Genomic DNA, 21,787 nt, shown 5'->3' with positions numbered 1-21,787 from the left:
GCCCATCACCAAACCGGAAGTGACATATGTTCAAATTAAGGCTAATCAATCAAAAAGAGGGGATGACTTTCAAAAATATCGCCGATAAAAGTGATCTCTTCCTGTAGAAAAGTGGCCAGTTAAGGGTGAAGAAATTAATGTTTTTAGCAAATTTTTCGATATGTGCCGTCCAAAGGTTCGAGCTTCAAAACGATACCAATCTCGTGAAAATCCATCGCCTCTGTCGAAAGTTTTAGGCAGATATACATACATACATACATACATACATACATTTAAACAGACAGGTGAGATTTATCTTGTAGATGACATCGTCAGTGAAGTGTTAACTTTGTGAAACATAATTATAAAAAATAGTGTTGCACACAACTAGTTGTTGAACCTTACAGACTTTTGGGTGATTAAGATATACATGAAAATAAATCGGAGATACAAATTGTGAAATAAAAAGAAAAATTTCAGAACAAATTTTGTGATTGGATAACAAAGACATTTTCGGTGCTTGTTCGCACGGTGCACAAAATAAAAAAGTGTGAGAGAAGCTTGTAACATGAAATAAAGTAAAAATTATAAAGTAATCGATAAAAATTTATTTGGTTTTTCCAAGTCTTCAACTATAAACCAGCTTCCAAGGAAAAGACAATGGCAGAAAATTTTTAGTGTTTCTTTTTAGTTTAATATAACGTGGCATAATCAACAAAGATGTTGGCTTCATGAAATATGATTATAAGAAATAATGTTGCACCCAACTAATTGTGAAACCTTACAAACTTTTGCAAAGACTTGAATGGCCAATATCTTACAATATAACCTCTGCCACTTGCATACCTCAGATCAGACACCAACCCAACATCATATTTCTCAAAAGATGTAAGGGGAGATAATTGCTATCAGTTATACCCTAAAAAAAAATAAAATCAAACCTCTGAGAAGTGTCCATTATATTATTCCCACTCATGATATTGCACTTTGCTCTCTCTCCATATAAAGACATGAAACTAAAATAAAAAATCAAGACTGAAACTTACCACCAAGTGACCAACATTGGAAAACCAGCACAGACAGTGGTTAAGGTGAGGTAGCGCCAGTTTCGAACAAAATAACCCCAGATGGATAGCACAATGATGCCAACTGGCCAGAAACCAATACAACCGATAAATGTCCGCCATTTTGGAATGACATATTCCATAGGCAGGATGAAATTAGACACCATCACACCTGAAAAAAAAGACCAATGAAAGGAACAATAAATTAAGAACATCTTTTTATGGAACTAAGTAAAAATTATGGACAGAGAAGAACAGTGGAGAAGAAGATAACTCAAAGGAGCAGCGCATGCTGGTGATGATCAGAATTTAATACAATATTGGAATTATTAATAAATTTATTTAATTATAAAACTCTGTATCTTGCTTGCATCTTGTTTTCGACAATCAGGCGATTAAAAAAGGGATGATAGGTGAATTTATATATATGTGTGTGTGTGTGTGTGTGCCTACTTCATTACTTGAATCTTATCTTCGACTATCGGACAATTTCATCTTTTAAAAAAAAGGAAGACAAGTAAATTTATTTATTTATTTTTTTTTTTTTTTTTTTTTTTTTTTATTACATTTTCACCCCAAACAAGGCAAATTGCCACTTTGGTGTAGGGGGCTACTATCAGGGGCAACAACTACTGGGGTACTATGTAGGGATTTGGGCAGCAAGGTGTCGGTTCACGTTACACTTGAACTTCTGCACGTCAGTACTGTTGGGGAAGCAGGGACCTGGAATGGAATTCCAGAGTCTTGCGGTTCTGGGGAAGAAACTATTGGAGTAAAAAGATCTTTTACATCTAGGGACCTCTACAGTGTGGGGGTGGGATCTAGTAGCCTGTCGGGTTTGTCGAGGGTGCTCGCATCGTGGGGGCACAAGTGATTGCAGTTCATCAGAGCATTCACCACTAAAATACTTGTAGAACAGGCAGAGGGATGCAACATTTCGTCGATGGGACAGAGGCTGAAGCTTAGATGCCAGTTCAGGGCCTATCAGATTTGCGACTCTCTTTTGAACCTTGTCAAGGAGCGAGAGACTAGTAGCAGATGCACCAGCCCAGATGTGGCAGCAATACTCCATACATGGGCGAATGGTGGCCTTATAGAGGTACAGGATACTTTCGGGTGTTAGTAGTTTTCTAGCACGGTAGAGAGAGCCTACCTTTCTTGCAGCGGCCCTGGCAATGCCTTCAATGTAATTGTTCCAACTCATGTTTCCTGTGAACGTTAGGCCAAGGAGTTTGAAAGATGGACTCTCAGATAAAGGGTCGTTGGCCATTGCTATTGGTGGTAGAGAGGGTTTCTTGTAATTATTGAATGAAACTAGTTTAGTCTTGGCAGCATTGAACGCGACCAACCACTTTTGTCCCCATTCCACTACAGATTGGAGGTCTTCCTCGAGTGTTTCTGCCATTTCTTTAGAAATGTGTTCATTCGTCTTCCTGTCGTGTCTGCCATAGAGTGTAGTGTCATCAGCATATATACCCATCTCAGAGGCAATGTTGTCGGGGAGGTCATTTATGAATATCAGGAACAATAGAGGTCCAAGGATAGAACCCTGGGGCACTCCCGCATTTATATCATATTGTTTAGATGTGCGACCGTCGAGGACTACCTGGATTTTTCTCTTATCTAAGAAGGATTTAATTATGTTAAGTATTCTACCAGTGATACCGTAAGATCTAATCTTCCTGAGGAGACCCTCATGCCATACCCTGTCAAAAGCCTTAGATATATCTAGAGCTACTATTTATATATATATATATATATATATATATATTTCTTCCTATAAATTTGGAAGGTTTTTGTGCATATTCATATTCATATTAAAACCGCTTTTTTCTATTTATTTAAAAAGAAAATACAACTTTCTTATATATGAGTCATGGAATTGCATTCATCTGCAAAAGATCTAGCTAATTTGCATATTCTTTAAAACATTTATTTTAATTAATTCCCTATTAGTTTTTTCGGTTTTCTTATGTTATAATCATCTTTAGTTAACTATAACGTGTAATTATATTCATGCAGATATTCTACATGATTTATTCCTGTGTAACATTTACATACAAAGGTTATACTAAACACAAACCACTTTCTATATACGGTATATATTCTGTATGCGTACATATATTTGTTTAAAAAATTTTGCCTCTGTCAGCTTTTGGTCTACAGACATGAAACTTAATATATAGGGTATTCAAACCTCTGCAAGACTTTACATTTGGGTTTTAGCCAGGGAAAAAAATGATATTTGCCAGGTGAAAGTATAACACTTGAAATGGTGTTAAGGGGTCGAGAGAGAGTGACTGCCTCCTTCATTTAGCTAAATTATTTATGCTAACCTATTCATCAACGTTTTTTGGTAAGTGCAGTTATTAACTGGAGGTGCACTGATTTTTAGCAAGTATAGTTATTAATTTGTGGTATACCGGGACCACTTTGTATCTTTTCGATTTTTCTCTTGGTTCATTTATTAATTAATTGAAGTATTGGGGATGAGGGTTTATGTTATGTAATCTTACTATCATGAAGGTGGAGAGGTGGTTTTAGTGTCACACCCCTATAGAAGTAAACTCGCCCGCTTGCAGGAGAGGTGAGAGCAGGCTACTTAAACAAGACATTCACTGGTGTGCTTTCAAATATACGTCGTCTTGCGGACACTTTACAGAAGAGAATAGGTATTTGTTTTTACATCTTATTTAAAGCATTTGCAGCTTATAGTCGATTCTACTTTAACATTTAATAATTTTTCACGATCCTTAAATCTTTCACACTCACCAGTGTAGGAGGTGATAATTCCTACCAGTCAGGAGATTCAAACCCAGCCACAAAGCCACCTTTACTTTCATACCATTAAACAATTGACACAAGAATGAAGGGAATTAACAATTTATAAATGCCAAATTTGGGTGCAGACAGTAGAAAGTCTGGAGTGTTCAAACAAGTGGAAGTTAAAATGTTGCATAAATGCTAGTTGACTGTCTTTTAGTTTTTATTCCCCAACAGTGCTCAACCTAAAATATTCTTAAAGGAAATTATATCTATCTATCTATACTATACTTTCTTTAGTTACTGAAGCTATTTTCCAAAAAAAAAAAAACAATAAATTTACTCTAAATTTAAAATATTTTTGCTCTGCTATACATTCAGTTTAAATGAATTGTGTTCTTCATTTAGAAAAAAAAACATTTCCAGGCACTTTTTAATACATACTTGACATAAGAGCTCCGATAAAAAAACGGCACACCAAGTACAGCTGCCAGGAGTTGGAGAATCCACTTATCAACTGGAAAATCAGCAACAGAGTGAAACTGCCATAAAGGACCCTTTTACGGCCAAATTGGTCAGAGAGTTGTCCGGAGACAAAGCCACCACAGAAAAGACCCACCATCGTGAGTGTGTTGATAGAATTCGTTAGAGAGTTCTGGTCACATACAAGGTTCCACTGGTTAACAAAAATTAAAAAAATTAAATTTAAAAAAAAAAAAGAGTCGGTTATGAAATAGAAAAATAGCATAATGCACAATAAATCCAGCATCAGTTTACAAACTTTCTCTTTGTAAGAAAATGTTAGCACCGTATTCGAAATCTAGTAGGCAAGGATCTTTTCACCTTCCTGTCCTCTTTTTCACAGAAGAGATGTTGCAAGTCTTTATCATTAATTTTATGGTAGGTGCTTGACCAAGCTTCAATCTATGTCTATGATTTAGCCATCTGTAGGACACAGTACCATGGAGCTGGTTCATAGCTGACTATAACATGGCCGTTATTAAGTGTAATGTAAATAAGTTCTTGTTGAGTCGTCCTCTTATAGAATTAAACTCTACACATTCCACCATTAATGATTATCACGATGTTGTCTCAGCATTTACACTTATTATCCTAAAGTGATCTCTGGGGTTTAGTAGTATCATATGGGTTAGACCTCTATACCGCTATTTTTTAGCCAGTCTGAGAAATTGTCTTCAGATAGACGGGTTGTTGTATAGCCTCTTTCTAGTCAGGTGACTGGACAGTGTAAGATCAGGTGGTCTGTGTTCTGGGGGAGCTTCATTGAAATTTCAGCAGATTGGGAAGTCTATTTGTTTCCACCTGTTTTTGTTTACTGCAGTCTGCAGTGTCTTGTTCTGATCGAGTTAGCGGCTACACAGTGCTTCCTACTATTTGTAGCAAAATCTGGGAGGCACAAAGATGGATCTTCAATGATGTCCACCCTTTGGGAGTATTGTTTCTCCATTCCGCCATCCATGTCTCAACTGGGTTGAAATTTTCGATTTTTGAATTATAGAAAGGCTTTCAGAACTTGAGTCTGGAGGTATCTTTATAAATTTGTTGGATTTTTAAGTCCCTGGTGTTTTCCTCAACGTTTTGAATCCAGTTTTGAGTTGCCTCTTCCCCACTTATGTAGGAGGGTGTAATTGAGCTTTCTATTGGTAACTATTGTGTTGGGGGTTGACTTCAGACAGATAATACGCATGGTTTCTCAGAGTTTTTTGTCAATTGATTGTGTGTTGGCTCCGAGATCATGTTGGGGCACATTGTAGCAGAATGCGACTGCTCTTGTTCAGAGGACTGTGTTTCGGCTACTTTCTTTAGGAGGTTGCTTCTTTTGGAAATCTTATTTGTACATCCCCTAAGGTGAGCCTGATAGGACAGCATTCTATCAAGGGTGATTCTCAGGTACTTGGGGAATTGATCAGCTTTAACCTCGAGGGTTCATCTAGTCTTGTGGTTGTTGAGATGGAAAACTGATGTAACTCTTTTTAGTGTTCATCCTTAAGTACCAAAGGTTTTCATAAGGGTGATGTCCTCAGTCAGATTCTTTTCCAGTTCCTCCCAGCTGTCTGATTGATAAGCCAACACTCAGTCGTCTGTGTATCTTAACTTTACTGAAATAGTTGCGGGCATGTCGCTGATGTAGATGTTAAGGAATGTTGGTGCAAGTACTGAGCCTTGAGGAACTCAATTCTATATTTTTCTTTGACATGATAGTGTCTAGTTCCTGTCATTTTTACAAGTAAGCGTAATGTCTTTCTGCAGGGGATGGCCTCTGCGAGTTTGAATGAGTCTTTCTATCCAAACAGTGTTGTACGCTGTAGAAAGGTCGATGAGGACTGCTCCAGTTTTCATAACCCGTTGGCCGTTAGAAAGGTATCTGATTGTCATTTTTACTAGTGATGACAAGATCAAGGAAATATTCTTTCCACCATCTTGTTGACTTGAAAGGGCCTTTGTCCATGTAGCCATGGATAAGGAGATGGTTGGACTGGGTGGCCAATTCTGTTACCTGCTCTCCTGCAGTATCGCTCTTTTGGTACCTCCAGTTACTGTTGTGGCTGTTAAAGTCACCTACGATGATTGTTGGGTGGTTGATCACACTTTTTGAGAGTTTATCCAGGTGAGTTTTGTGGGCTTGTAGATGTTAGTGATTTCAATGTCACCAGTGTAAATCCTGGTTCGCTGGGTGGCCACCACCAAAATGAATTGCCCTGTCGGGGTTTCTGGTATAGGCCATCATGCTGTATTTAGCATGGTTCTGTTTGTTGATGATTGTATAGCGAGGAATTATAAATCCCGATGGAGATTGGTCAGTGAGGTGGGTTTCTTGGAGAGTGAGGATGTCTATGTTGTTTTTCCTCAGTAGTTCTCCTAGAAAGTCACATTTTGGCATGGAAATTCTCTCAATGTTGAGGGACATTATCTTCATTTGTGCTCTGAGGTTTATCGTTGGGTTGGAGTCTTGTGCATTTTGCAGGATCGCTGGACTCCTTCTGCAGTCCCATGACCAGGATTATACTGATTGGCTGGCCCAGCTCTAGCATCTTTCGGTTGAATTTGCGTTCCCGCTGTGGTAGTGTAGAAGAATTGATCATGAAGGAATTCATCAAGTCTCTAAATTCTGTCTGATCGCCTGAGTGGATCACTCTTAGTTTTAAAGCCTGCACACTACTTACTACAAAGTGGGTTTCTGATTTAAAAAAAAGATATCAGTATGATAACAATTTCTCTAACTTTTCTCAGTCATGTAGTAAAACTTTTAACAATTGTGTAACGCTAAACATTTAAACTGATTTACTAATTACACTTTTTCAAATGAAAATTACATATTATGTAATTAAGTACAATAAAGCAGAGACGAAAATGAATAATTTTCTTCAAAAGAATCCCGAAAACATTTTTGTGTTAATTATGGAAACTACACAAAATCGTTAGAAACATAAACAACTCTAATAAAATCTTTATAAAAGCAGATAAAACTAGAAATTTTATAAAATAGATAAACAAGAATATAACAAACTAATCACAGAAAACATTACAAAAAACTACAAAAAACGAATGCAACTACATAGACATAATAAACACTAAAAGTAAACAAATCACCAATAAATTAAAAATTAGCAATAAAATTGGCAAATTGAAACCTAGAGAAGCATACATTTTGCTCAAAGACCATAAATGGGACTTCAATAATAACCCCAGCATTCGCTTGATAAACCCAACTAAATCAGAAATAGATAGAATTAGCAAAGCAATACTTTCTAGAGTAAACAAACAAATCAAACAAGACCTAGAATTACACCAGTGGGCAAATGCTGCCGAAACAATTACTTGGTTTAAAAATATAGAAAACAAAAATAAATGTACGTTTATACAGTTCGACATCATAGATTTCTATCCCTCAATACCCGAAGAACTTTTCAACATTGCACTGGAGTTTGCCTAGGCATAGACCGATATATCCTTGGAAGAAATCCACATTATTTAAAAATGTAGAAAATCAGTTCTAGTCACAATAACCAATGGATAAAACTAAAACGACAAATTCTTTTGATTTGGTAATGGGTCCCTGGATTCTGCAGAGGCATCAGATCTTGTGGGATTATTCATTCTATATACTCTTACAAGCATATTTGATACTACGGATATCGGCCTATATAGAGATGATGGATTAGCTATAATAAAAGACTCCAACAAAATCAAGGGGGATAACTTTAAGAAAATCATACACAACGAAATGAAAAAATTAGGCCTAAAAGTAGATGTACTAGCTAACATAAAAATAACAAACTTCGTGGACGTCACGTTAAATTTAGACAAAAACACATATGAACCCTACTTAAAAGATAACGCTAATCCAATATAGGTAAACCCTAAGTTCAATCACCCACCATCAATTATAAAACAGATTCCTAACTCGATCGTAAGTAGACTCATCAATAACTCAAGTGATGAAAATGTATTTAACAGGTCAATCAATACCTACGAAACAGCCCTAAAAAATAGTGGATACAAAAATATCGATATCAAATATAAACAACAAAACACTAATAACTATAATAAAATTAAAAATAGAAGAAAAAGAACTATAATTTGGTATACGGCGCCATACAATCAAATGTTAAAAACAAAACTTGGCAAGAAATTTCTAGATCTTATTGAAAAGCACTTCCCCATAACCAATCCCTTACACAAAATTTTCAATAAAAATAATCTAAAGTTATCATACAGCTGTTGCGAAAATTTAGAGATGATAATTAAAGTATATAACAAAATATTAAAGAAATGCAATGAAAACAATAACAAAATAAACAATAAAAAAGTGGACATCATGACAAAAATAAAACTAACACAAAGGACACATATGTAACTAGTAGAAATAATAATAATAATAAACCAATTCTGGACAACGTCAACCACAGTAGAAATAAAAATAAAAACAAAATAAATGCAACTGTAGATCTTGCACACTTTGCCCACTTCAAAATAAATGTCTAACAAAAAGTTTATCAGGCCACAATATTTGCGAAAGCAAACCCGAAGAACAAAAAATGACTTCCTTAGATTTCAAAACCTGATATTATGACCACAAAAGTATGTTAAAAAATAAACACCGAATGAAAACAATACTAGCAAACCAATACTGAGAACTCAAAGAAAGCGGACATTCACCGGCAGTCGAACGGAAAATAGTAAGACATGCAAACACATGTAGAGACCTAGATGATCCATGTAGATTATGCCTTCATGAAAAATTTGCTATCCTATATTTTAAAGAACCCCAACACCTATTAAACTGTAGGAGAAAAATAGTGAACAACTGTGTACACAGGATAAACTTTACTCTAGGATAGCGATACAAAATATTTTTAAAATTAATAACAATAGAAAATAAATAAATAAACATACATAAATTATCATATATATATATATATATAAACATAATATATATAAACTAACATAATAATAAAAAAAAAACAGACAAAAAAAACTCACATTTAACTACACCTAGGTTTAAAATAGGTCAGATCATTAAATATCTATGCTTCCTGCTAAAAAAGCACACTCAAAGGAAGGGTTGAACCTCAGGTCAACTGAGCCTTTGTCCTGTAAGTGCCTGCCCATTGGTTTATTAGGAGGGGCACGCTGGGAACTAGGAAGCTGATTGGCTAACTAAAAACTCAATAGAATGTGTGCATATAAAAACACGAGATAACCACAACTCTTCGCATAAGCCTGATGAATCCTAGCATGGATGAAACACAGAATATTCTGTGTAGCTTAGTTATCATGTATATTTTTATAACTTACTATATATATATATATATATATATATATATATATATATATATATATATATATATCTACTATTATATAAAAATGGAACTTTATGTGTGTGTGTGTGTGTGTGGCGCGCACACAAGTTTGTTCCCTATGGACTCCAAAATGGCTGGGTTGATTTTTTTTTTAATTTCACACAAATGTATTTGATGTGTCTGTACATGTTCTTATATAGGTTTTCTATATAAAATAAAGGAAGTTCGATTTTGACCAAAGTTAACACTTTCATACAACCTAACATCACAAGTGCATTTGAGAAGTTTTATTGACGCACAAACCGAATGGCCCAGCCTATAAAATTAACTGTAGGTTTTTTTATAAGACAGGGGTAAATTTGAAATCAATGTTTCTTTTTATAGCACAATTGAACCATGATACTTGACTTTTGCACATTTAACTTTAATTGAAGTAATTATGTAAAAATATGTTCATAAAATTAACAATTGGTTCTTTGATAAGATAGCAGCACGTTTGAAATGTTTCTGTTTAGAGCACAACTGAACCGTGATACTCGAGTTTTACATTTGAAAATTTAATTTCAAGCCATTATACAAAAATAAGTTTATAAAATCAACAATAGATTCTCCACAGTGCAATCTAGACTACAATATATTGTGGACTAAGTCAGTGCAGGGAGACATGTGACGCTTCCTCCAAGTAGACTGCAGGAGTGTCAATGACGATGAATGTATAGAAAGATGGAACATTTGTTGATCTCGGACAACATCAGACCTTCCGCTAGTATATTTATACTATTGAAATAAAAATTTTCCAATTTTGTATTCAAATATTGATATTAATAATGCAAAAATAGCTCAATAGTGCAATACTAGAGCTATAAATACTTTTTATAATATACCGCTTCAATAGGAACAGACACTCATTTTATGCACATCTCAAAAAAGGTTCAGTTATATTTACTATTTTTTTTTTGCAAAGGAATCACCACTTATCAAGGTCCAGAGGCCATTTGAGGAAAAGGGTTAAAGAGTGTACGTGGTCAAAAGAACAATATAGTAATCGTTAGAAGTGTAGACTTGGTCAATTGGATTACTGAAGGGGATCGGCTCATCAAGAATTTGTTTATGTTGGACTTGAAGACACATATAATTGTTTCAACCCTTTACTGATATTTTTAGGTATCGTTCTCTACAGGAAAGCGAGAGTTACAAAACTCGTGAAAGTAAAGCCAAAAAGAGGAAAACAACAAACCTCACTGATGATAGAAGTAAATTCCGGAGAGAAGGTAATCTCCGAACATTTCTGGTCACAACAGTTATCACAAAATGAGACATTAGTTTGTTCGGTTGTAAAGGTCAGAAGAAGGTCATCTTGTTTGGTTAAATTAAGAAGGTCACTGCTGCTGTTGCTGTCTGTAGTATTTTGGGAATTTATAAAGAATGAGCACCGAAAGTTCACCTTGGCATGAGTCAATACTGGAAGCACCATCGATATAGCGGTTGAGATCTCGAGGAGGCTGACCAGGATAAAAATCCGAATCTGATAAAAGCCAAAATCTTCAAGTTTAGCCAATATTTTCTTGTAAAGAGACATCTTTATGGGTAGAGGATACACTTGCTAAAATCTATATAAAATAAAAAAAAAAAGATTTTAATTAATTTTTTTTTAATTATTCGATATATATATATATATATATATATGAACAAATGATTAATAAAACATGTTAAAAGACATCTTGAAAAAGAGTTAAAAACATATTTAATTTTAAAAAGGAAGCACAAGATAAGTGGATAGTCCTTAATCCGCGGAGTTTTGAAGAAATACTCTCCTTCTCATCAGAGGGCAGGAATTAGCAAAATGCGGGATCGGATTTTGCATGTAAAAGTATTTAGTGAAACTACAAGTAAGTCACAGATCTTACTTGGTTAAAAAAAAGAGTGAGGTAATGGGAGTAGGAGGTAAAAGAAAAATGATAAAAAGATTTCACATAAATGGATAGTCCGGTGAAGGGTAAAAATCCAAAAATGGTAAAATCCAAACACGGTCGAATTAAAAATTTCCAATCCAACAGGTAAGTTCCAAATGGTCCAAAATGATCCAAAAGGCAGAATTCCTTGGAAAAAAAATCACAAATGGAATGAGTTCCAAATCATTGAAAGAAAAGTTCAAATGTGCACAGAAAAAGCACTGGAGAGAATATTTAAAATATATATATATATATATATATAATTGATTATCATTTCCAAAACAGATGTATTTAATTCACACTCATAGCTTTTTATTCATTTCTTTCATGAAGTAGGTCTTAAACAGGTTTCATTGAACAGCAGAAGACCTCTAAACAACTCATCAGAGACAAATGTTCCTCAAAAATCTTGGAAAGTTTTTTTTATATGGAATGAAAAAGGATTTTGTGAAGAAAAAATAAAAAGGAAATAGAAATATGTAAAGTCTGCAAAAACAAATAAAAAAAAACAGTTATTATAATGTTTATAGGCTGTTTATACAGAGTGGAACAATAAAAAAGACAACATAATTTCATTTCCATTTGATAAAAACCGGTTTCCTTTTTTTATTACAGACTAGTTAGTTGTGTACAAATCCCAAGAGTGATAGGAGCCTTTTATCATGTCTGAAAGTGACACAGTGTTCGAGCATGATCGGTGTTGCGCCTCTGTATAACACATGCTTTCTACTGATCCAAGTTATGGCAACAGGACCATTGCCAGCAGCCTCAAATTGCATTGCTGGATTGCCACGAATATCAGGGATGTGCCCAGGGTGATGAAAAGAAAGTTTCCAGCAATGGTTACAGTCTTTGGTGTGGTTTCAAGTGAGGACTAAGGAGGGATTAAGTTACAATTGAAGCCTTTTTTTTTTTTTAAATTCATGTCGTTGTGTAGTATGAGCTAGCTGTGTCTAGCCATGTAGTGAGGGCTAGCTATGCCTAGAAGCCCTGGGTATGTAAGTGCCGATTTGAGAATGGGTTTATTTGAGATGATTTTTAAGGATCATCGGGGCGTGTGGTTTGATATGCATTGATTTGTATATCAGTGAATAAGCTGCCCTTAACAGACATTATAAAAAGACTAGAGGTGAAAGGACAGGGGTTGGCAACAAACAGAACAAAATGTAAAATGTTGTGAACATGCTCTCAATTATGTTTTGTTTTTTTTCTCATTAGATTACAACTAATTTGATTAGTCACCACTGCGAAAAACAGACAAAAATACAGCAGATAACATTTCAAAAGTTATCGTGGTCCGTTTTTCTTTGCTTTTATATTTATTTTTTTATAAATAATAAGATTTTAAAAAAATGGTTCCCTGTCCTTTAATGATAAGGTAAATGTTACCTTATGCTACAACAGAACAGCAACTACTCTAATTTCGTTTTTTAGAGGTAGTTGAGGTTGCTGACAACGAATCTGATAATCAAACCCGTCGCAAATTTACCGTTTGCATGGTATGAACCCCTAGACCGTGGGACTATTTTACACCATTTCACCGCCTTTAGTAGTGTTTTCTTACATGATGCATTTGCATGCAGTGAACTAACTTATCACATTGCAGAGGAATCTTTAGCGGACATTTGAAATAAAGTTTTAAAAAAAAAAATGTAATTCATTTTTTTTGTGTGTTATGTAGTTTTTAATGCTTTTTAATTCATCTAAAAAAAGTTTTCACAAGTTTACAAAAACATTATGTTTTCCGTTCTTTTTTTTGGGGGGGGATATTCAATTATAGAACTTGTGTAGTTCAACAAGTGCTTCTGCAGTTTAATTAACCGTTTTTCCATAAGTAACGCGCCCCAACATTTACTGAATAAAATACCGTTTAACATTCTACAAAAATTCTATTTACATTTTTTTTTTTATTACATTTTCACCCCAAACAAGGCACATTGCCACTTTGGTGTAGGGGGCTACTATCAGGGGCAGCAACTACTGGGGCACTATGTAGGGATTTGGGCAGCAAGATGTCGGTTCACGTTGCACTTAAACTTCTGGTCAGTACAGTTAAGGAAGCAGGAAACTGGAATGGAATTCCAGAGTCTAGCGGTTCTGGGGAAGAAACTACTGGAGTAGAAAGATCTTTTACATCTAGGGATCTCTACTGTGTGGGGGTGGGATTTAGCTGCCTGTCGGGTTTGTCAAGGGTGTCTACGTCGTGGGGGCACAAGTGTCTGCAGTTCGTCAGAGCATTCACCATTAAAATACTTGTAGAACAAGCAGAGGGATGCAACGTTTCGTCGATGGAACAGAGGCTGAAGCTTAGATGCCAGTTCAGGGCATATCAGATTGGCGACTCTTTTTTGAACCTTGTCTAGGAGCGAGAGACTGGTAGCAGATGCATTAGGGAGAGAGATATTTATTTTTTTATATAAATAATAATAACTAGCGGGTCTAATTCATATGTAATATATTGATGCTGGCATTCTGTAAATATTCAGCATAAATGGAGAATCTCTGATATTATTGTAGCTATTTTGTTAAAACTGCAAAAGTATTTATCCAAGCTAGCAGGGGGGTACCCTGTGTAGCCATGTCGTAAAATACACTTAAATATGATATTTTAATTCCTGCAGATTTCGTATATATTTATTCTATGTTATCACGGGTGACCATTTTGTGCGCGCGAACGTAGGCCATGTGCGCGCACTTGCGTGTACAAAATGGCCACCCATGATAACATAGAATTACATGGTTTAATATTTGGAAAACTACTTGTTTTTCATCTAATTTTAATTTTTCGCCAATACTACACTGTGAAAAGGCAGTTTGGTACGCGAGTGCACATTTAACAGCTTTCGTTTATGCTCGTGTGTAGCGTAAACGAAGGATAGGCTGTGAAATGGAAAATAGTCCCAGAGTTCAGAGGTTAATACCATGCAAAAGAAATCAAAAAACTTTTTAACCAATAAACACACAAAAAATGCTTCCTCTCTCAGGTGGCCAGAAAGTGGGTACTCATTTTAAGTTATATTTACATGGAAAAGCGATCACCCACTTTTTGAAAAAGAAATTTCTTCATATCATGAAAACTATTTTTTTGCGACGGAAACGGTTTTCAGATTCGTTTTTAGCACACCAAAATCTAGAAAAAAAATTTTTTTTATATACGGATGTGAGACGGGCCTTAAAGTAAAATAATACCGAATTCTTAGTAAAATTATTCATAAAAAAATTAAATGACTTGAGTGCCATCAACTATAATCGAAACCGAAACCAAAACTTATGAAGAATTCTTGGTAAAATTATTTTTAACAAGAAATGATTCGGATGTAACGTGCGTGACATACAAAACGACTCGGATGTAACGTGACAGTGACACACAAAATAACGCATACGCTATCGTATTAATATATAGATTTAAAAAAAAATGGTTCCCTGTCCTTTAATTATAATAAGCGATTAAAATAGAATATTACGTTTTTTGTAAATGATTGTTTTGTCGCGGCTTGGCCGCTAATCAACAACAACAACAACGACGGCATTACAAACGACCAGCAATTAATAGACTCTACCAAAATCAGCAGTAGCAAGTAAACAACAACAACAACAACGACGGCATTACAAACGACCAGCAATTAATAGACTCTACCAAAATCAGCAGTAGCAAGTAAACAACAACAACAACAACGACAGCATTACAAACGAACAGCAATTAATAGACTCTACCGAAATCAGCAGTAGCAACAGCGCGACAGACGACAACCAATTGAGGGCCTTTCGCCAAAATCATCAGCAGCAGCAATGTCGGCGGCTGTCACGTGATTTCAGGGCCCCGTTGTAGAAAAGAAATTTAAAAAAAACATCTTTTCTACAACAATAACAAAAACAACAAACTTTAATTTCCTGGAAAAAACTTTGAAATACAAACAACGAAATCCTTCAGCATCGACTGCTCGTAAAGAACACATCCGGGAATTAATATTAACTGTTGTTTATAAATAGAAACAATTTCCTGCCCGTCCCCGGTATCTAGCAGCCCTCTGAATATTTCGGCGATATTTTCGCCGCTCGTCGGCTTGGTTCTCATGCAAAGCTCCGCACTTGCTCACGGTTCCCTAACCGTTCGACGCTCGCGCAATCACTGTGACTCCAGTCTCACCACTGTAGCAGTCCAGTCCACTACCACTACAGTGGCTCCGGTCTCCACGCCGTAGAAGTCCACTACCACTACAGTGGCTCCGGTCTCCACGCCGTAGAAGTCCACTACCACTACAGTGGCTCCGGTCTCCACGCCGTAGAAGTCCACTACCACTACAGTGGCTCCGGTCTCCACGCCGTAGAAGTCCACTACCACTACAGTGGCTCCGGTCTCCACGCCGTAGAAGTCCACATCATCACCACGACTCTGGCCTCCATGTCGTCTGTACCTTTCATACACTGACTTCTTCCTTCAGTGTCAGTCCGATCCGAGCGTCCGTCCGTACTTGATGAACACTGAACCCTCAGTGTTGCCAATTCGCCGTCCGTACCTCTCATACACTGACTTCTTCCTTCAGTGTCAGTCCGATCCGAGCGTCCGTCCGTACTTGATGAACACTGAACCCTCAGTGTTGCCAATTCGCCGTCCGTACCTCTCATACACTGACTTCTTCCTTCAGTGTCAGTCCGATCCGAGTGTCCGTCCGTACTTGATGAACACTGAACCCTCAGTGTTGCCAATTCGCCGTCCGTACCTCTCATACACTGACTTCTTCCTTCAGTGTCAGTCCGATCCGAGTGTCCGTCCGTACTTGATGAACACTGAACCCTCAGTGTTGCCAATTCGCCGTCCGTACCTCTCATACACTGACTTCTTCCTTCAGTTGTCAGTCCGATCCGAGCGTCCGTCCGTACTTGATGAACACTGAACCCTCAGTGTTGCCAATTCGCCGTCCGTACCTCTCATACACTGACTTCTTCCTTCAGTGTCAGTCCGATCCGAGCGTCCGTCCGTACTTGATGAACGCTGAATCCTCAGCGTTGCTAATTCGTTCGTCTGTACCTCTCATATACTGACTTCTTCCTTCAGTGTCAGTCCGATCCGAGCGCCCGTCCGTACCTAGTGGATGCTGAAAAACTCAGTGTTGCCAATTGTCCGTCCGTTCCTCTCATAGCCTGAGGCTAACGTATCAGTAACATCTCAGTCGGACCCAAGTCAAACAATCACCCGCATCAGTTACCACGCCGATTCCTCCGACGTCATTTCCAGCTTACGGCGAACCGACAAGCATCCCCCTTACCGAATACACCGGCGACGGATCCCGGACCAGCATCGCCCAGTGAACAAATTTGCATTTGCCACCCTTTCGTTTGTTTAAATAAAAGGCGAATCTTCGTCTTTAAACTAAACCACCAGAGTTTGTCATTTCTTCTTTGTCCTGTTGTTTCATTCCTTGTCCTTGTGTCTGATATATATTTAGTTGCACGGTCAGTTGGCTAACCACCTTCAGGCCTCCCCGCAACAGTTTTATGAATATCTTAAAACAGTCGCTTATTATTTCAGTGAATTAGGTTTCGATGTGGATCCCAAAAACTTTTTATTTTTTTACAAAAAGAAAAAAAAGAAAAGAAAACGTTTTTTTTTGTTTTGTTTTGTTTTTTTGTTTTTTTACAAAAAAAATAAATAAACTAAATAATATAACAAACAGTAAGTTACAGCGAGATTAATCTACTACACAAAACGTGTACAATTGATCTGGAAAAGAAGGGCGGCCGATATAAATAAATACAGGGGGAGATAACTCAAAATTTTACCTTTTCATAGTAATTAAATATTTTGGAGGACAGGTGAGGTGCTTTAGTCACAAAACATTAGAAATTAAACTACCATCATTTAATTTCGTTGTATAATTTAGTGTTTGCCCCTAAGAAAAAGTCTTTGGGGACAAAAAAAAAAAAAAAAAAAAACTGAATAAAGAAACCAAAAACAATTGTTATTTACCAAGTTCAAATTGCATCACCGTTTGTAACGATGGTCCGAATGCCTGGAAAAACACGTGTCTTCATCTTCATTCAAAAGAATGAAAAAAACTTTTTTAAATTCTTAATTTAATTTATCCAAAATAAAAGAAGATAAAATAATGAATTCTAGGAACAAAATACTTATTAATTTAAATCTCTGTACACTATATTTCTCTTTAAATTGTAAATAATACCCATATTTTTTAGTATTCATTTTCTTGCTACCGACATCCTTTTTGCGGTGTTGTCCGAACAAAGTACAACTCATAATTTCGACTCCGGATCAATAAAAGGGAGATAAGTCTGCCAATAAAGTTTTATTAATTACCTCCCTTGAATATTCTCATCTAGCCTTTTATTTTCCTCAATCGCTTCTTTTTTTTTTCTTTTTCTTTTTACTCATGTTTACTCCATATGTAACATCTCCTGGGTTTTCTTTACTTAAAAATAAAAGTATTTTTATTTTTAAAGTTTTCTCATTTAGTCTCTGTATCGGGCTGGACGTTTAATTGGTCTCCTTTTCTTTGTGGCATTTGGTATTATTTTGTTTTCTGAGCTTGTTTTTGATACGACTTGTTTTTGACTATTTTCTTGGTTAAATATGTTTTCATAGTCATGTCTGACTTTAAACTTTTGATTTTCTTTTGTTTTTAAAATATGATGTCTGTTATGCCGTACATATTTTCCTTGTCCTGTTTGTATTAGATATCAACGAGGCTCTTTTAATTTTTTTACAATCTTACCTTTTAGGTTCTATTTTTCTTGTGAAAGAATACGAACAGTATCGTCTTTCTTTAGTTTTGGTAGCTCTTTGAACTTTTTATTTATTTCATGCTTTTTCATTGTTTTGTTATGCATGATATTTGGTAGATTTTTCCTTAGCTTTCATCAACTGTTGGACTGGTGACGGGGTTTTATCTTTTAATGGTGAAGTCCGTAACGCTAACATTGCTAGGTATGGGTCTTGTCTACTTTCAAACAATTTCTTGATGTCGCATATTTCATGAGGATTTTTAGTGTTTGGTCTTTCCCAGTCTCCTCACGGTATATGTTGAATTTTTGGTCGTTCATTGGGAATTGTTTTATAATGGTATGCAAATATTTGTCCATTTCTGTATCTGATATTTCTTGTTCGCTGTCTGATATATATACACGTGATAATGCATCAGCAATTATGGATTCTCGCCCTGGAATGTATATTACTTCGAATTCGTATTTCTGAAGCACGAGTAAGAATCTTTGTATTCTTGGAGGGCTTTTTGTAATGGATTTTTTAACAATTTGCCTTTTGCCGTAATTCCATGACATACTCATCAAATCTCTATGTTTCTTTCTATTTGCATGTGAGAAATTGATATGTGAGAAATGTCAGGTTTTTTCTTGGTTGGCAGTGTGCATCAAATTTTTCTATTACTTTTTTCAAGTTTAGCTTCTCGTCATCATTTTCAAAGTTGAACGTATAATATATTTTCCTTCCCTCGTTTCCTATACAAATCAGCAATATTGAAGTTTTCACCTTCTCCGGTTTCTTGTCCAACTCTGTAGCTTGCAAGAACAATTGAAATTGGGTTTTTCAAGTTTCCTATTCCTGTCCGAGATTATCCAAAGAAAAATTTAATTCTTCTGGATGTGGTAAAAATTCCATTTTTTTTTTTTTTTTTTTTCCGAGAAGATATTGATATATGGCCGTGAGTGTTGATGGTTCGATGTTTTATCCTGACACTATTTTATATTATGGTTTGATACAGGTGAATATTAGTTAGAATCATGTTAGTAATTTGTTAGTGAAACATTCATTGAAGAGACGAAACTATACACTTTTGCACACCAAACTATTATACACTTTCCTTCTCACCAGTTAACAGCGAGAGACGCCAAACTAAACACATGTAGTACCCTTTTCTTTCATTTGTTTCTTCACGAAATAAATCCTAGTTCGTTTAATTCAATTTAACACGTAGTTCGTCTCTTTCTCAATTTAATTCATTAGTCCTAATTTGCACCACCTCAACAAATGGGTGACACATGAACGCGAGAGGAACACGCATTTCCTTCTATACCCTAGACCGCTACAAAATGGTGACACCCGAACGCGAGAGGAACACGCATTTGCTTCTATACCTTAGACCGCTACAAAATGGTGACATCTGATGATTACATAGAGTGCACTCCGGGGGTGGCCTCTTAGTTCGTTGGCTTCTGCGAAGGGTGGTATTTACAATCTCGGATTCAGGTTCTGGTTCTGGTTCTGGGTGTGGTTCTGGTTCTGGTTCTGGTTCTGATCCTGCCTGATCAGACGAACTACAACTACTACTCTCTTGCTCGGTGACCTCACTTATCAGCAGCTCATCATCTGATGATTCATCGCTCTCTGGGATGTACTTCATAAGCTGGGCGAAGATCGTGCACATGGCGTGGGGTTCCATCAACAAGGACCGACTGCTGGCTGACCACTCCAGAAATTCGTCCTCGCTTGAACTTGATGGTGCACCGGTTTCCAGAGGGTCTAACCTAAACTCGATCCCCTACCTTGTATTTGTCATGACTCTCCTCGTCGATTGGCTGGACAGTGTTAATGCCCTTTATCCTAACACGGTATGTGTGTATGGCATTGGCCGGTGCTGTTGTTAGTGTCTTCCCATCCTTTGGTGTGATGTTATACCAATACGTGGCCTCCGTAATGGTGCATTGCTTTCTGGCAGCAATTCTCTTGATGCTGCGATGGCTTCTCTCAGCAATGCCATTCCCTGATGGCACATAAGCACATCGCAGTCGTAGTCGGACACCCCACTCATTCAACAACTGCCGAACTTGGTGGCTACAAAAAGCAGCATCGTTGTCCATCAATATCTCTTCCGGCGCACCTCGCTCAGAAAAGATAGATGACAGTTGGTGGACAACATTCGCTGAGTCCTGCCTGGTCATTTGCCGCCACACCGCAAAACGAGTGGGTCCACAGTCGATAAGGGTTAGAAAGGGCTTACCACTGTAATGGGTAATATCCATCACTACTCGTTGCCACACATGCTCAACCTCCAATCGCCCCTTCTGCCATTGCTCAGGTGCAGGATCGATAGACTGGCATGCCTCACAGTGCTTGATGATCTGCCTGACATCCGCCCTTGTCACTGCTGGGTCCATACGCCTTGCAAAATACAGAGTTCTTTTGATACCTGGATGTCCACTCTGCACATGAATTCTTTGTATTTGGCATGAGCTAATCGCGCCAACTGCGCAAGATCGAGCAGCAAACTCCACGCCTGTCTTCACAGCCTCATACCATTTGTGAGGCACACAGGTTAGTTGGTCTGCACGATTACAGTGTGATGCCACGAGCGTTACACTCACCAACAGGTCATACTCCGATACCAGACTCTTTAGGGTGTTTAGCCTCCGCCGGATTAACATCTCACTGGCTGCCTTAGTGCGGATTCTCGTTCGTCCTGTCGGACACCCAGTGGTAGACGCAGAGAGAATCCATGTACAAGTGCAACTTCTTTGACTGCCATTGCAGTGCCAGATTTAAACCCTTCACAACAGCATCCAGTTCCGCCAGGTTGATGTGTTGAGCAACCAGCACGGGTCTTCAATTACGTTTCCACGTTGCTCCAATAACACTCCCAATGCTAAAGAACAAGCGTCAACCCACACATTCACAGTGTCCCCATCGACACACCATTCTCCGCGGGCAGGGTCCTCCTTGTTAACTCTCTCTAGGGTTTGTCGTCATCAGAGTTAGAAGAGCATCATCAGATACGTCATTCCAACCTGTAGTTACTAAATTTGCCCTGCGTTTGATGACGCCCACAGCTGCTCGGAGCCAGCCACACGCTGGTAAGTAACCAATAAATTTCCCACACAAGGAAAAAATAGTCTGCCACGTAATAACATCAGGGATGTTTGGAACCTCACTGCCACGTAAACGTCCAATCCTAATACTCGTGCTCCATCCCTCAGACGTTCGGGATCCTTGCACTCCAACCCGAATTGAGTTAACTTTTCTCTGACATGCGACGCAGATTGTATATCTTCATTGACGTACACATCGTCAATATAGGCTGATGTTGCGTCCTCAGTGGTCTTTTCCTGGGACAACACTGCATTTACAATGGTCTTCATGATTTGCGGTGCCACATTCAGCCCAAAGCCAAGTCGAGTAAGGCAGTATCTCTGACCCCAGAACCACACTGTCTGGACCGGCCACAATGTCTCATCC

General features: G+C 37.3%; 1 protein-coding gene across 3 annotated transcripts in view; it reads right to left on the bottom strand.

Moving 5' to 3' along the window:
• Positions 1-1,006: 1,006 nt before the first annotated feature.
• Positions 1,007-21,787, bottom strand: part of LOC145274345 (organic cation transporter-like protein) — a 44,544-nt gene continuing 23,763 nt past the window's right edge. For 2 of the 3 annotated variants that reach the window (XM_080127421.1, XM_080127420.1), the window contains exons 2-4: positions 10,869-11,241; positions 4,251-4,482; positions 1,007-1,215 (exon numbers count right to left, since the gene is read on the bottom strand). In XM_080127421.1, the coding sequence (XP_079983547.1) occupies positions 1,022-1,215; positions 4,251-4,482; positions 10,869-11,210 (768 nt within the window). In that variant the 5' untranslated portion in view covers positions 11,211-11,241 and the 3' untranslated portion in view covers positions 1,007-1,021. Of the gene's footprint in view, positions 1,216-4,250; positions 4,483-10,868; positions 11,242-17,551; positions 17,850-21,787 lie in introns of those variants that run through there. The other variant, XM_080127419.1, reaches the window with a different exon arrangement.

This window comes from Euprymna scolopes, unplaced genomic scaffold (assembly GCF_053919585.1).
Source record: "Euprymna scolopes isolate OS-2025 unplaced genomic scaffold, ASM5391958v1 sca352, whole genome shotgun sequence".
NCBI classification, from domain to species: domain Eukaryota; kingdom Metazoa; phylum Mollusca; class Cephalopoda; order Sepiida; family Sepiolidae; genus Euprymna; species Euprymna scolopes.
The sequence above is the reverse complement of the archived record's forward strand: the minus strand, read 5'-3'. Positions and strand labels throughout refer to the sequence as shown.